The following is a 15,753-nucleotide window of genomic DNA, read 5'->3' as shown; positions in this document are numbered from 1 at the left end:
AAGGAATAGGTATTACAATCTGGTGGTGATGACGGCGTCAACTATTTGTATAAAGCTTTACATTTTTGAAGCTGAATGACCTGGATGCTTTTTATCTTGTATGCAGATAGATAATATGTTACGAAGTTTCTGTCTGTCATATTTTCATTGCACTTGACCTCATTTTCAGGGTTCAGTGACTTCTTGACCAAAAAAATACTGTTTTTTGAAAAGTGAAATACTCTCTTATAATGAGTAATAGGATAACCACATTTGGAATATATGGACTCCGTGCAAGGTCTACATGTATGTCAGGTAGCTATAGGGTTCATCTAACCTTAACCTAATTTCATGGATCAGTGATTAAGGTTAAAGTTATGTGGTCAAGTCCGTTTCTCAGATTCTATAAGCAATAGATCAACTATATTTGGTGTATGGATAAATAAACTCCTCATAGATACCAGGATTGAATGGAATGATTTTAAGGTGTATAAGTCCGACTGGGAGGTTTCATCAGACCTTGACCTCAATGTCATTGTTAATTGAACAATGTTTAGTTTTTTAGCTTGGCCTATTTCTCTGATGCGATAAGCAATATGATCACTATTTTTGGTGTATGGAATGATTGTTAGGTGTACATTTGTACATGTCCGCCTGGCAGGTTTCATCTGACCGTGATCTCATGTTCATGGTTCATTGGACAAAGCTTAGTTTTCATGGTTTTGGTCTATTTTTCAGATACTATAAATCCCTATATTTGGGGTATGGAATGATGGTAAGGTGTACATCATCTGTCTGGCAAAATTCATCTGACCGTGACTTTATTTTCATGGATTATTGACAATGTAAAGTTTATGTGATACTTGTAGTAAAACCTTCATATTACATACTTTCAACATGAATTCAACCATAAGTTAAGCACACGACACGTGACATTTCGGCGTGTGCATTCTTGTTTATATCACCATTGATTATGTTGCTCATACGCTGCTTTTTGTTCACAAGAGTCCGACAACTATTAACATTCATTTGATAATATTGAAGTCTTGTATAATGTAAAATAACATGAATAAGGAGATGTGGTATGAATTTTCAATGAGACAACCATTAAGCGTAGACCAAATGATGTAATTGTTAGTAACTATAGGTCACTGCATATCCTTCAACAATGAGCAAAACCCATACCGCATAGCAAGGTATAAACGGCCCAGCCATACATGTAACACAATGTAAAAAAAAAAATAAGACGAGGAATCCAGCAGCTTGATTTTTATACAAAAGCAACAAACAAACAAATATGATAAACGGCAAACAAACGAAAGCCACAAAAAACATTGAAAAATAAGCCTGTGTCACGGTGGTCCAACCGACCATATTAGCATAAAAGAAATATATTTATAAAAAATTGATTGATACAAAAAAGTTGGAAAAGAAAAGAACCATATGACTACCAACTATTAACATTCATTTGATAATATTGTAATCTTGTATAATGTGAAATTACATGAATAAGGAGATGTGGTATGAATTTTCAATGAGACAACCATTAAGCGTAGACCAAATTATGTCATTGTCAGTAACAATAGGTCACTGCACATCCTTCAACAATGAGCAAAACCCATACCGCATAGTAAGGTATAAACGGCCCAGCCATACATGTAACACAATGTAAAAAAAAAATAAGACGAGGAATCCAACAGCTTGATTTTTATACAAAAGCAACAAACAAACAAATATGATAAACGGCAAACAAACGAAAGCCACAAAAAAACATTGAAAAATAAGCCTGTGTCACGTTTTTCCAACCCACCATATTAGCATAAAAGAAAAATATTCATAAAAAACTGATTGATACAAAAAATTGGAGAAGAAAAGAACCATATGACTACCAACATTTTTAGAGGTCACCAGTTGGCGACAAATTTAACAAAAATTAGGTCAGTTAAGGATATGGAACAATAATTCCTTGATGATAATATCTGGTGTCTCCCATGTTTATAGGCCCATTGATGACAGATGTATTATGGTTAACCAAATTCTGTTATATTTGATGTCCTCAGGCATTTTTTTCTACAGATCCATTTTAGCTTATGATTGAATGCCTTCTAAATATCCCATTTTATTCTTGCAACAACTTCATTATGCGCAATTAGCATCACAAGGGCGTATCATGTACTATTTATGAGGTGTTTATCTTAATGTTATTCATGGGTGGAAGCATATCTTTGAATTTTTTGTTTTTTTGTTTTTTTTTTTGTTTTTTTTTTTTTTTTGCTATAATTTTGAAAACTTGTAGCAAAAGAAAGATAATAACCAGAAATACAAAAAATGATATCAAAAAATGGTTTCAAGAGGGAGGATGAGAATTGGAATTTTCTTTTTGTGGCTATACAATTTGAATTAAGCTGTATCTTGCTTATCTATCGTGAATACACAATGTTAAAACTACAGTTGTACATTATAGCATGATAGAAAAGCTTATGAAATACAAATCGACTTAAAAACATGATAATAACACGGGTGCTATTGAGAAAAACTGATATGATCAGACATCAACTCAACAACAACAAAAAACCATAATCTAGAGATCAGCATATAGCTTTCATAAAAAAAAACGAATGTCTTTACAAGAAAACAGTCTTGAAAATTTTAACTAGTGAATGTTTTTAATAAGATCATAGTAAATAAAAAGATGTGGTACTTCTTTGCAAATTAGACAACTTTCCAACAGAGACCAAATGACATAGAAGTTAGCAACTAAACTGTCAAATTTGAGGAGGTCAGAATATATTATTTCCAAAATCCAGATCAGTGTATCCCAAACTCTGTCTGACAGACAAAATGTCAGATAAAAAATCATTCAATCAGACAGAAATTTTTAGATATTTTAGATATTTTAGTTGAAAATATGGAAGAAAGGGTTTCTTACTCGGTCAGACAAACTCTAAAGCAGTTTAGCACAGACTGGCAAATTATATTTTTTTTTTCAGACCAGGGTCAGAATATCTATTTTGAATTCTGTCTATTTTCTGTCCATCCACAAATTCACACAAAAACTACCCTCTTCCACCTCAAAATCAACTTTTCACATCTAAAGTAAATTTACTTTTGTGATACAGATAGCCTTGATACACATACAACCTAAAACAAATAGAGCAGTCAAAATGAAGACTAGAACCAACATTCTATTAATATGAAAATACTATTATTGTGAAGGGATGATCCAGGGTCCAAGGATCTAAAGCCCTCCCCCGCAAATAATCTCTGCTGACAATACTGTTTTATCACTGGTTGAAGATGAATATTATCAGAATAATAAACCCATTGACTGATTTTTGTGACCATTTTAAACTTTTCAAAACAAGGGGAAATTGTTCGTTCACTATATCAATATCAGACTGCATTTCTGTGATTAAATAAATGTTTTGGGAAAACGTCAGTATGACATCAACTGAAACGACAAAAATAACAAAAAGACATCTTCATGTCAGCATGTAGAATTCAACAAAAGACCAGAGTCTAAACAATTAATCCATCAAGCTCTAAACCGTGGTGTGAATAAATTACAGAAGATCTGATCTCTTTGTCTGAAAAAAACATTGAACAATGCGAGTCTTCTTGTTTGAATTTTTTTGACTTCTTTCTTAATCACTGACGAGAGTTATTGTGTCGGTCATATACATTATGTCCATCCAATAATAAATACATTTATACAAAATATGTATAATAAATTGGTTGAGAAAAATCGGTGAAAATATAAATTAATTCGAGTCATAATATTTTTGCCTCATTAATGCCATGTGAAGTGATATTTATTAAGACAATTGGATTTCAAATAGACAACTCGGTACAATAAACAGTATAAAATCGAATCAGTATTGAAATTAAATAAACTATTGAAAAATATAAAAAAACAAAATGTAATAAGAATTGATCTAATATTTTTTTTCCATAGCTGAAAAGCATGCGCTAAACGTTCATCATAGTTTTGAAAATTTAGAAAAATGTATTTTTTTATATAAAAATGATTTACAGTATATTGCCCGTTATTATAAGGTAATGTGATTCGTAAAACTACGGGTATTGAAGATAACCTTGCATGCATGAATGATTTCATACCATTGACTTAATTAAAAAGTTGCATTTTGATAAGTTTGAAAAGTGTTAACTGTTACATTCAGAGATACAATTGGTTACAAATATATTGGGAAACCTTTTTCGATTTATCTGATAGGTGAGATTTTTTTCACATGTAGAATCAAATGCGTAAAAAACATTTTGTGTGAAATTGCAGGTATATAGTGATGGTTCAGAATTTGTTTTAGAAGAGATTTATAAATAAGTAAAATAATTTAACACATAAACCAAATTAGGGGCAAATAGCAAATAGTTCAGTGACAAATATTTCAATCTACTCTGACTATTTAATGGTTGTACCAAACATATTTTAGCTGTGACAACCTTTTCGGTGCTTAAACAGTTTATTTACGACTGTTTCAACGTTTTTCACGTTGGGACAGTTATAAAATAACTGTTACAACTTTCAAATGGTTGCAGCAGTCGTATTATAACTGTGACAACCTTTTTGGCGTTTAAACAGTTTGTTTATGATTGTGGCAACGTTTTTCGAGTTCGGACAGTTATAAATCAACTGTTACAACTTTAAAATAGTTGTATCAGCCCTATTATGACTGTGACAACTATTTTAAGCGTTGTTGCAGTCAATTTATGTAAGAGACAAACACTTTCAAAGTTGGAACAGTTACAAAAAAACTGCCACAGTGAAATTTAACAACTGTTACAATTTTGACAAATATTATCAGTCATAAAATGACTGTTACTGTTATGGACAGTTTTTTTTTTGCCCAGAAGTGTTAAGTCCTCTCATCATAAATGCAATCGATCACTAAAGAAAGCAAGATATTTAAGCATTTGAAATATTATTAAAACATTGATGGATGTATAAATTATATAGAGACGAAAGTGATTGACTTGAATACAGATAGAAATGAAAGAATATGATTTACAAATTCATGACACAAAATAATAACTATACACACACAATGAAAAAGCGATAAAACAATGCTTTTATTGATATGTTCATCTCAAAAACACGGTGAAGTCCTCAATATGAAGCTTACTTACGATGTCAAAGCATTAGTTTCAGTGGAACTATTCGCCAGATAACGATCACGCCAGTGATGATACATAAAGGCAACAGTAGTATACCGCTGTTCGAAAATCACAAATCGATAGAGATAAAAACAAATCCGGGTTACAAACTAAAACTGAGGGAAACGCATCAAATATAAGAGGAAAACAACGACACAACAAAAACACAATATTAAAATGTAACACACACAGAAACGAACTATAATATAACAATGGCCATTTTCCTGACTTGGTACAGGACATTTTAAGAAAAAAATGGTGGGTTGATACATCTGTGCATCGAAGAGGAAACAATAGATTTAAATATTACTGTTTATTGCACAAGCTTATGAGGCTAATTCTAAATCCTCCAGAGTCTATCAAAGTTTATATGAATACTTTTAACGGAAACAATCAAAGATCTTGTATTAAAATCTTATTGCCCAAATAAAGTTAAACAAATAAATTAAATTATAATATATGACATAACACAACTACTGACAATGTTCCTTACTTTTAAGACACCAGAACGTCTCATAAAATTTAATATGTTCTCTGTCATGTCAATAATGTCTACGACAATCCTAATTAACTCGATTGAAAGCATCGGGTTTTTGCTAAAATCAAAACACAAAAAAAAAATCAAAACCACTAACTACGGATATCAATGCAAGAATACTAAGTTACAAGAACAATATCCAAAATGAAGACTTTTTAAAACTTATACACATCCAGAACAGTCACAGAAGCGATCAAAAAGCATACAATTGAATTTTTAGCAAAGAAGCCGGACGCACTGAACATTTTAATTTCAGTCCCAGGATTGCTTTCAAAGGTAGAAATTATAGCCAAGATTATAAAATCCTACAAATTGTATAATTGTTATTTTATTCTCGTCCTGAATATGCATGACATATTCGTCTTCTTGTGAACTTTGAAAACTGATCTAAGGTATATGTGGACATTGAATTTGATGATTGACTGAATCAATGTAACAAAGGATGCTATACCTTATTTACTTTATCTGGGTCTATTTCTCCTTTTTCTAATACCAATTGAACCATGCTGAGGTTTTGACCTCTTACAGCTGTGTGTAAAAGAGTGTCGCCATTGATCTGAAATAAAAAGGTCACTATGTTCACCAGCATTTAAAGGTGTGTTACAATGAATTAAAAAAAAAAGCATTCTTAACTCATGGAAGAAAAGAAAGTTAACAATGCTCGGAAAAGTAACAGTTGTGCAATCTCTGGTTATACCTAATATTACATATTTAGCTTCAGTTTCTAGCATCGACAAAGATCCATTATATGAGTTTAAAAAAATGATTTATGACTTCATTTGGGACCATAAACAAGAAAAAATTAAACAAAATACAATAAATTTGAAAAATGTGAAGGAGGTCTTGGAATGATAGATATTGACAAGTTTATTGATGCAATAAAAATTAAATGGGTGAACATATTAATGGAAGGTGAACAGTCAAATTGGAAAATTATCCCAATATTTTACTTTAATCAGTACGGATCAAATTTACTAATATTTAACATGAATCTGGATAATATAAAATCCATTAATTACCAAAATGGCAAAATCCCTTATTTCTACTTTGAAATACTTAAAACGTGAGTAAGATATGGCGGCGGCCAAACTAACAAACCAGAAAACTTTAAAACCATCAGACAACAAATAATTTGGGGTAATAAATATATAAAGATAAACGGGCATAGTTTGGTTTTTAATCATTGAATAAAAGACAATATAATCTATGTAAATGACATAATTGATGACAAAGGTAAATATCAAAAGAAAAAGAAAAAATCTTAAATAAGTTAAAATGTAAAAGTAATTGGATAACTGAAATAATTCAAATAAGAAAAAGTATCACTGTAGATACATATTACAAAAAGAAGACTCATCAAAAACTATTGTTAAGTGTGTTAAGTGTAAAAAACAACTCTCCTTAAAGCAAGGTGCAATTATATATGATTTTCTAAAAAAATTAATAATAAAGATATTTATATAGTTCTACCAAATGTTAGTAAAGATATTCCTATAGGGTTTACAAGATGGCGGAAATAAATTAAATACAGATAAAAATCAACCAAATATCAAATACACATTAAAGTCTATTTTTGATTACTTAGAGGACAATAAATTAAAAATGATTCGATGGAAATTATTACATTATATATTACTTCTAGGTACACATCTTTTCACATTGAAAATCAAGAATACCACTTTGTGTTCAGTGTGTAGGGTGCCAGATACTTATCAACACTATTTCATAGAATGTACTTATTTTAAAGATTTTTGGAATACGATTTGTATTCTATTAAATAAACTTCATATTGATAAACATATAATAAATCTAAAACATCTGGTGGTAGGATATACAATACAAGACGACTCATTAAATGATATTACTTATCTCTTGACAGTTATCTTATTCACTCTGCACAAATGTAATTGCCTTTCAAATAATAAGGCAAATCAGGTTAATGTTTATCAAATATTTAAACAAGAATATAAATACAGATATTATCTGATGGAGTATAGAAATAAAAACATAAGTCACATGTTAAAAGATATTCAAAAATATATTTAAATGAAATGCACAAATGATGTCTTAGTAGATAAAGGTTATTGATGTTAATATACCTTTGTTGGTTTTTGTTTTTTTGTTCCTGATTTTTTGATATTTTTCTATGTATAAATAAACAAAAATATTTTTTTTATTATATTTTGAGACTAAAATGAACATAGTCCGGCACTGTTTTGTTTTACATCAAGTAATTTTAAGTATGTTGGTATCAAATCATATGTTGATTTTTTTCTATTATATTTTCTTTGATTTAAAAACACTTTATTTCTATAAACTTTTGTTTCTGAGACATAATTACCAATGAAAAGTATATAATACTTACTAAAATGGTTTAATCTGATCAAACAATTTGTTAACTACAAACATGTGCGTTTTTGCTCTAGTGTTTTTAAACAATGAATTCTAAACAGGTTAACTAATCCGGCACAAAAGGTCAAGTTTTAAATATATATATAAAATTTGTTGTGTATTTTATATTTGTATTACTATTTAACTAAGTTAATGTGACATTAAACTTGTTGCAAATATCAAGAAATAAACATGGCACTTTATATAACCCTTTGACCAACTCTTTACGGGGTGGGTCCGTATTTCGCCTGTTACAAGGAACAATGCATACTCCCTTTCAAGCATAACATTATTTTCATTGACAGTAATGCAAATTCCCGCCATTCGTCCCTGATATCCCACCTATCTTGATGACAGAGACAAACTGAGAAAGTCAAACATGATCAACAAGACAAAATCTGCAAATAAGTCGATATGAACAAAATCGTAAATTGACAACCTACAGGAGATTTGCCTTTCAATAACGACATCATAAATATTGCATCTTAGGGTACCATCATAAAAATGTTATATATAGAGAAAAATTCAAAACAGTAATATTTGAAAATTTTGATTTACAAATAAGTGACGTGGCTGAAATTGTCAGTCGCCTTCATTGATGATTAGTACCCATTTTTACGTATTTTGCTGAGACAGTTATAGATAAGGAAACACTTTAAACCCAAAAAATTGTAAGCAAGACAAGATCTACAAACAAGTAAAACGGGTCAAATCGTCAGCTGACTCCTTATTGAAATGATTGACCTTATAGACAATTTAATCCATTGCTGCTTTTGTGAAAACTATAAAAGATAAATAGAAACTTGAATCTGCAAATCTGTCAACATGACTGAGATTGTTATGCGCATTCATATAGGATTTATTGCCCCTCAATGAAGATTTTGTCGGTTCTATTCTCCTTCTTCTAGCTTGCCAGGATATTGTATAATATAACTCTTTATCACATTATTTTTTAAAAGGAGGTTTGGGGTAACCAAAGATACGTCTACAATAGTTCGACAACATTATTAACAGATATTGAGATCAATATTATCGATATTGATATCAACATTATTAAGAGATATTAACAGATATTGAGATCAATAAACGGACTTTGATAATAGACAAGTGTTAATACATATTTCAATGAGTAGACTACTTGTAAATAAATTGAACAGCTGTACTATACGTTTAACAAGCAAATAAAATGCAAAACGCCATTGTAGATATTCTTTCTAATGGGGAAAAAAAGCTAAAAAATCATGCAAACGTTTAACGATTCAATTATCATCCAATTACTGGTCTGGAAACACATGATAATGAAACAGTTCAATTTTCTGTTGCTAGACTCTCTTCAACTCGTCAACATTTTTATTTTCTAATTTGTACCGTTGACAATCCAAAACAAAGGAACCGTCATATTGAGTTGTTTGTAATATTCAGCTGGTTGTGACGTAACCATCAGCAACTTTTTATTTCAGATAAAAATAACTCGATTCTTTTAATTTTCATTAAATGTTTTTGTATTTTTTCATATATAGGACAAAGAAGTCCTTGTACCTTTCTATTTAAAAACAAATTGAAACTTTTCAAATCTACTGAAAATGCCACTTAAAAAATCAAATATCAAAAAGAGGAGGTCTTTTTGAGACAATTTTCTATTAAATACTAACAAGTATCAAGGTCATAATCACTAAATAGAGCTGATTGATGCATTGCCTCCTTAACGTGGCATATATGTCTTGCATATTCAGAACGATAAGAAAAGTGGATTAACCATGTTAAACGAGAAGAACAAACGTTAAAAACTTTAGAATGAAAATTAAATCAGAATGTACGTTCAAAAGATGTATGCAGTTTGCCTCACAAGAATACCGTTGACCCAACATCGTACGGTAAAATATAAAAAGTCTCCGTTCTTTTGCTGGTAGACGGATGCCGAAAACTAGTAAAAAGCCAAATGGGTATATAAATTCCTAATGCACCCAACATTTTCAGGTTTTGGATAGGTTTGAATTGTCCACTTTTATACCGTCTGTTTTGTTTTTAAAGGAGACGATCAAACTAATACACTTTAAATATTTCAAATTTTGAACGACGATTTTTGCATATCTTTATTTTCGAACCTATTTCAGACCCTCTGTTTCTAGTAGTCAACTTCCAAGCAAGGACCGAAAAATAATACTTCTATTCTTTATACCAAAAGTCGGACCTGCACGGGGAAATGAAAAGACCCTGTCTGAATTCTACCGTGAAACTTATTCAAACTTTAATTTCTTTTTTATATTTCAATGGATTGTCGTTAGTTAAGATGTTGTTAAATTAACAGTATAATTCTTTATCAAAACTAAAAAAACAAATAATGAAAATTATTTTCTTGGAACCAAAACTAGGACCTGAACGGGGATTCATGAAACGACCTTAAACAAATTGATCATGAATATGGAAATTTGAGTAAAATCGGTGTACATGTTTTTGACGGCTAATGGCCTTCTTATAGGCTATATATATGTTGTTGGCTTGATCCAATAGCCACGGCAAATCAAATAGGAATAAAGTTATCACAAATAGGACTTCAAGTCTTCAAAGGCTATTACTATTTGTTCTGAACAAAGTAACACAAATTTAGTGCCGACCTTAAATTGAGGAAACTTTTCGTACGATTGAATGCTCTTTCTTGCGTCTACACACTGTTTTACCATCTTTTTCAGAGCTTATGTTTTTTTTCTATAATACTGTATACATATGCCGGCTCAGGACATTAATTAACATATTTACTAAATAACCAATACTTAAATACACTCAGTTGGAGATTTGATTTGGCGTAGGAGGGATGCATCATTACTGACCTAGGAACAATTTGACAAAGTTCTCAGTAGTTCATCTATTTATCATTTAGAAATAATGCATGTGCTCATCCGAAAACGTATACGGCTGGATTTAGACAGTGCTGTTTTTCATATACCCGGTGTTGTCGTCCTGTGAGTCAAATACAATAACAAGGTAAATTCAAACGAAATGTGTATGTTCTATTAATCGCTGGATATTAAACACCTATCAATCAATAAAACTAGTTAAACCAAAACTGTAAATGTAAATATCTGTCTCAAATAACAATTTTGTCCCATTTTTTTAAAAATTTTTTTACTAATAAGAAACTAGTGCCTTCATATGGTGAATGTCTAGACGACGGAGGATTTTGATGATTTAGACGTCGCAATCTGCAGCTCTAAATATCATTCGGGAAGATTTATAGTTTGCTTGTTCATAAAATTATCAAGATGTCTCCTTTCAGACAAAAAAAACATTAACATGTCTTTCATCCTAAAACTGTGCCCCCTTCTTAAGCTCTACCCTTAATTCCCACTTACATGTAAAACACAGTATTATATTTTTCAAACAAAAACTATTATTAAATTAGGACATACATTTGCTTAATGTGGAGTTCAAAGCTCATATGATTCTAGAGAGACATATATAATATATGCTATAACAAGATACTTCATATCCTTTCTTATCTACCATAACAGTACTTCATATGTCTGATTTCTGTAAATTAGCAATATTGGATAATTCAACAGAAATATACATGTACATTTATATGGGGAGCAGAAAGTAATTATAAAATGATTATATACAATGTGTGCTAATAAGAAAATTACAAATAAATTCATTCATTATCTGTTCATCCTTACATTTACCTTATGAAATTTCATTGTTGACTTTCCTTACCCTTCCGGAGCAGCTGAGATCAACCCCAGTTTTTGGTGGGGTTCGTGTTGCTAAATTTTTAGTTTTCTATGTTGTGTTTTGTGTACTATCGTTTGTCTATTGGTCTTTTTTTCTTTTTTAGCCATGGCGTTGTCTGTTTATTTTTGACATATGAGTTTGAATGTCCATCTTTTACTACATGTACATTATCTGTATGAATAAGTCGTAGCAGAGTATTATAAAAAAATATGTCTCTGGTCGTAGTTAAGCCATACTGGCTTTTTCACAATGGGGTGGGTTATTAATGTGGAACTGTCTAAATTATATGATTTTGTTCATATATTGCTTTGCTTTTTTATCATTTGCTGCAAGTTGTCACATCAAACTGCAAAGTAAAATTTTCCATAGATTTCTTTCCAAAACTGTTTACTTCCTATCTCTTGCCTAAAAACATTAATTAGGGTCTTATTTTCCTGGATTGAAATCAATACACTATAGTTTTTTTTAAATATTACCATGGTATACATGTTTGCACTTATTACACAATTATGGCCATGTACCGAAAAGAGCAAATTTAATAATCTTCATATCCAGAAATCAACGCCACTTTGCTTATTTGAATATTATACTAAAGAAATCGAATACGGGTCACGGAAGTTATATTGAAATGATAGGGAATTTTGAAAAAATGTCTGTTTTAACTTTATTTTAAGTGATAGACAGGTTGCCGGGACAGAAAATAAATATACACAACAATATACACCATCTAAACGAAACATAATGACTGTCGTTGCAAAAATCAAGGTTCCTGAGCTATTTTAAAAATCGAAGCGAGAGGCTTTTAACATTGCAGTATAAAATACAGACTAAAATGGCTGAAACGTCAAATTTGCAAACTTCGTGTTGAAAATTGGCTAACAAGGTCATTACAAAAACAGGTTGCCGGGATGAAACTTGAAACTTAAATGTCCATACGAGAATAAGCAAGTCCAAACCTTGTATGTGTAGTCGTTGAACTTTAGGTTCCCACGTAAAGTTAAAATGCCCATATAAAAAAAGAATAAACTCACGAAAACACGAAAAATTCACTTAATTCGCGTTCATTGTTTTGATTTCGACCGCCTGACAACTTTACGGAAATATCAGAGTGATTATAAACAAGGACTCTGTGACGGGCAACTTATAATATCCGTGCTTTAAAGATTTTAATGATATCAAGCCAGTCCAGTTCAAACTATTATCACGTGGTACAATTCTCATTTACATCTTATGAATATTAATTAGCAAAAGTACTACTAATTTCTGGCTATGTGTTTTAGAATAAAATATAGAGTAAGTCCAATTAACTGTCCATTCTTTTGAAATAATGGATCGTACGTAATTAGATTTTCGCTAACTTAAAATACATCTTGAATATTGAAATGAATCTTCAGAGTCTAACATGTTTAATAAAGTTAATTACATTTGTGATGGTTTTCCTTTCATTATCGCCTTCTTACCCAATACTTTGAAGGCAGAAATTGAAGATCAAAAAGAACAAATACTCTTTAAACGGAGTATTTATGAACAATGGTATATACACTTTAAACAGATCTTCAATAAAGTGCATTCGGATTTATTCATGTTATTATATAAGTCATTTTCTCAGCACGTCTTTCTTGTGGGAATGAATTGATATTTATTTGTGTCTTTAAGTGGTTTTTCATAATTTAAAAAGAATATGTATTTATGTTTCTGGATTATGTTTTTTTTTTTTTTATTATTTAATAAACACTGGAGGCAGAATAATCTAAGATCAATAATGTGTTACAACTTGGATAACTTTCTAGTTATGTAACCTTGTAGTCTAGATTTATTATTATGATATGCTCAATTATTAGTGATTTCTGAAAAAAATGACACTCTATCGTTGAAACCATTTGATGAGACGAAATATACCACTAGGCATATAACAAAAAAACAGTCAATGAAATCGATAACGTTACGCGGTTTCTTCGAAAATTAAATATGAACTAGCCCCAATATTTAACAGAAGCCGTATTTAATATCATCCATACCCTTTCAAGTTTATCCATTCTTGCTGTATTTAAAAAAAAAGCTCACGTAAAAGCCTTATCCTTTTGTAAGCCTTATTTTTCGACTACAAATGACTCTGTAGTGACTTTTGGAACAAAACCATCAACAAGCCAAATAAGAACTTAGTATAACAATTCAAACAGGTAAATTAGACCGATTACTCCATTACGACCATTTCAGTTTATTGAACTATTTGTTCTACAAACAACATTACTGTATTAACTAGCAAGTAACGCTACAAAATATTTACACTTATTGTTGTTACATGTACACACACCGAGTACCTTGTGTTGGTATGTATAAAAATGTAACAAATGTCAATTTTTGCAAACCGCAATACGATATAAAAAAATACGTTCTTACAAATGACAAGGAGATGAGTTCCTAAATTATTAAATCTTAAATCAAATCTTGAAGTGAGTTATATTTTTTTTTCATTATTGAATTATGTTTACCCGCTTGGATACTATCTGGACAGAAATTCAGACAGAAAATGAAGAGGACAACACAGTTTGGTATATAACTGTTTTAATTATAATTTAAACAGAATTTTAGATAATGGATCGTTTGAACAAAAGATTTCCGCCATAGGAGTGAACGTTGATTTGTTACATGTAAACTACACTGCAGGAATCAGCAAGTCATTTGACAAACAGAGGAATACAAAGGAATAAAACTCACATGATATTCGATAGCAGACAAAAGTTTCCGTATTTCTCATATAACAGACATAACTTCTGAACCGGTAAGATACACACATCAGTTATTCACTTACAGCGTGTTAGAAAATAGTTTCAAAGGACCAATAAACTACATAAATACTGTACTTGTGTAGTCTATCACAATGAAAGGTAAAAACATAAACATTTTAAAATTACTGACGCTTGCCTACACAGCGTTATCACAATCCAAATAATGCAAAATAAAACAAAAAGCTACATTGAATCGTTTACATCGTAACTGTTTCATATCAGTGACTTATACAGTCGGACTTCTACAGTTTACATAAGGTATACGCACTTTAACGCCGCGTGCACATATTTCGTTTGTTAACTTTAATTTTCGCGTTTACTGAAATTACGTTAACGCGGTCAAAACGGAAGTTCTAATTTCTACCCGAGTTAACGAGCGTTTTCTAAGTGTCCGTTTAGTCAGTAGTAAACGTTCGTTTACTACATATTTCACAAGTTTATTTTTACGTGCACTTGAAAATAAACAGGCGTTTACTAAAGATTTCACAAGTGTAATTGTTCGTGAACTTGAAATTAAACGCGCGTTTAATTTTCGCGTTAACTAATTGTGTAAATTATAAAATATACTTCGAGTACATTTGTACATTTCTTTTTTTTTTTTTTTTTTTTTGTGAAAATGAGTTTAACAATTCAAAAACACCTTAAATTTGAAATATTTTACAAATGTATTAATTGCATCAAATCAGTTCTTTTTCATAAGTTGTAAGTATTGAGTCACAAAAATGTTTTCAAAAACTATGCCAAAATTAAATACTGAAAAGCTATATGTACATGTTACAGTATGTTTTATACAGTATCATGAGTAAGTGGTCAACCTTCTTTACGACAGATCTAATTGTGTCATGGTTCAAGAAATGAAACAAACGACATAGCATACAAACATGTTGTTACATGTCGTAGCACATTATCCATTCAACTAAAAAGTTAATCATTGATCTATTTATATATGGACACATTTATGCAGTTTATAGTATGTAATCATTCCAAGCAGCTTTAATTTTGGAGTAATTTACAATAGAACTGAATTATAAGTCTAATTTCAAAACTAAAGATTATAATTTCAATGGAATCAACTTAGTTCACGACGCACAATTATTTTATTATCTCGCATGTGAAAACAAGTTAAAAAAAACGTGCAATATTTCCTGTCATAAA

The 15,753-nt window shown here is 30.5% G+C and overlaps 1 protein-coding gene across 1 annotated transcript in view; it reads right to left on the bottom strand.

Moving 5' to 3' along the window:
* The window catches only part of LOC127736731 (ankyrin-1-like), an 88,317-nt gene that overhangs the window by 46,786 nt on the left and 25,778 nt on the right, over positions 1-15,753 (bottom strand). The window contains exon 4 of the mRNA XM_052247314.1: positions 6,141-6,245. Within this exon, the coding sequence (XP_052103274.1) occupies positions 6,141-6,245 (105 nt within the window). The remainder of the gene's footprint in view (positions 1-6,140; positions 6,246-15,753) is intronic.

The sequence above is a fragment of the Mytilus californianus genome, unplaced genomic scaffold (assembly GCF_021869535.1).
Source record: "Mytilus californianus isolate M0D057914Y unplaced genomic scaffold, xbMytCali1.0.p SCAF_36, whole genome shotgun sequence".
NCBI classification, from domain to species: Eukaryota; Metazoa; Mollusca; class Bivalvia; order Mytilida; family Mytilidae; genus Mytilus; species Mytilus californianus.
This window is presented reverse-complemented; position numbering and strand designations above follow the sequence as displayed.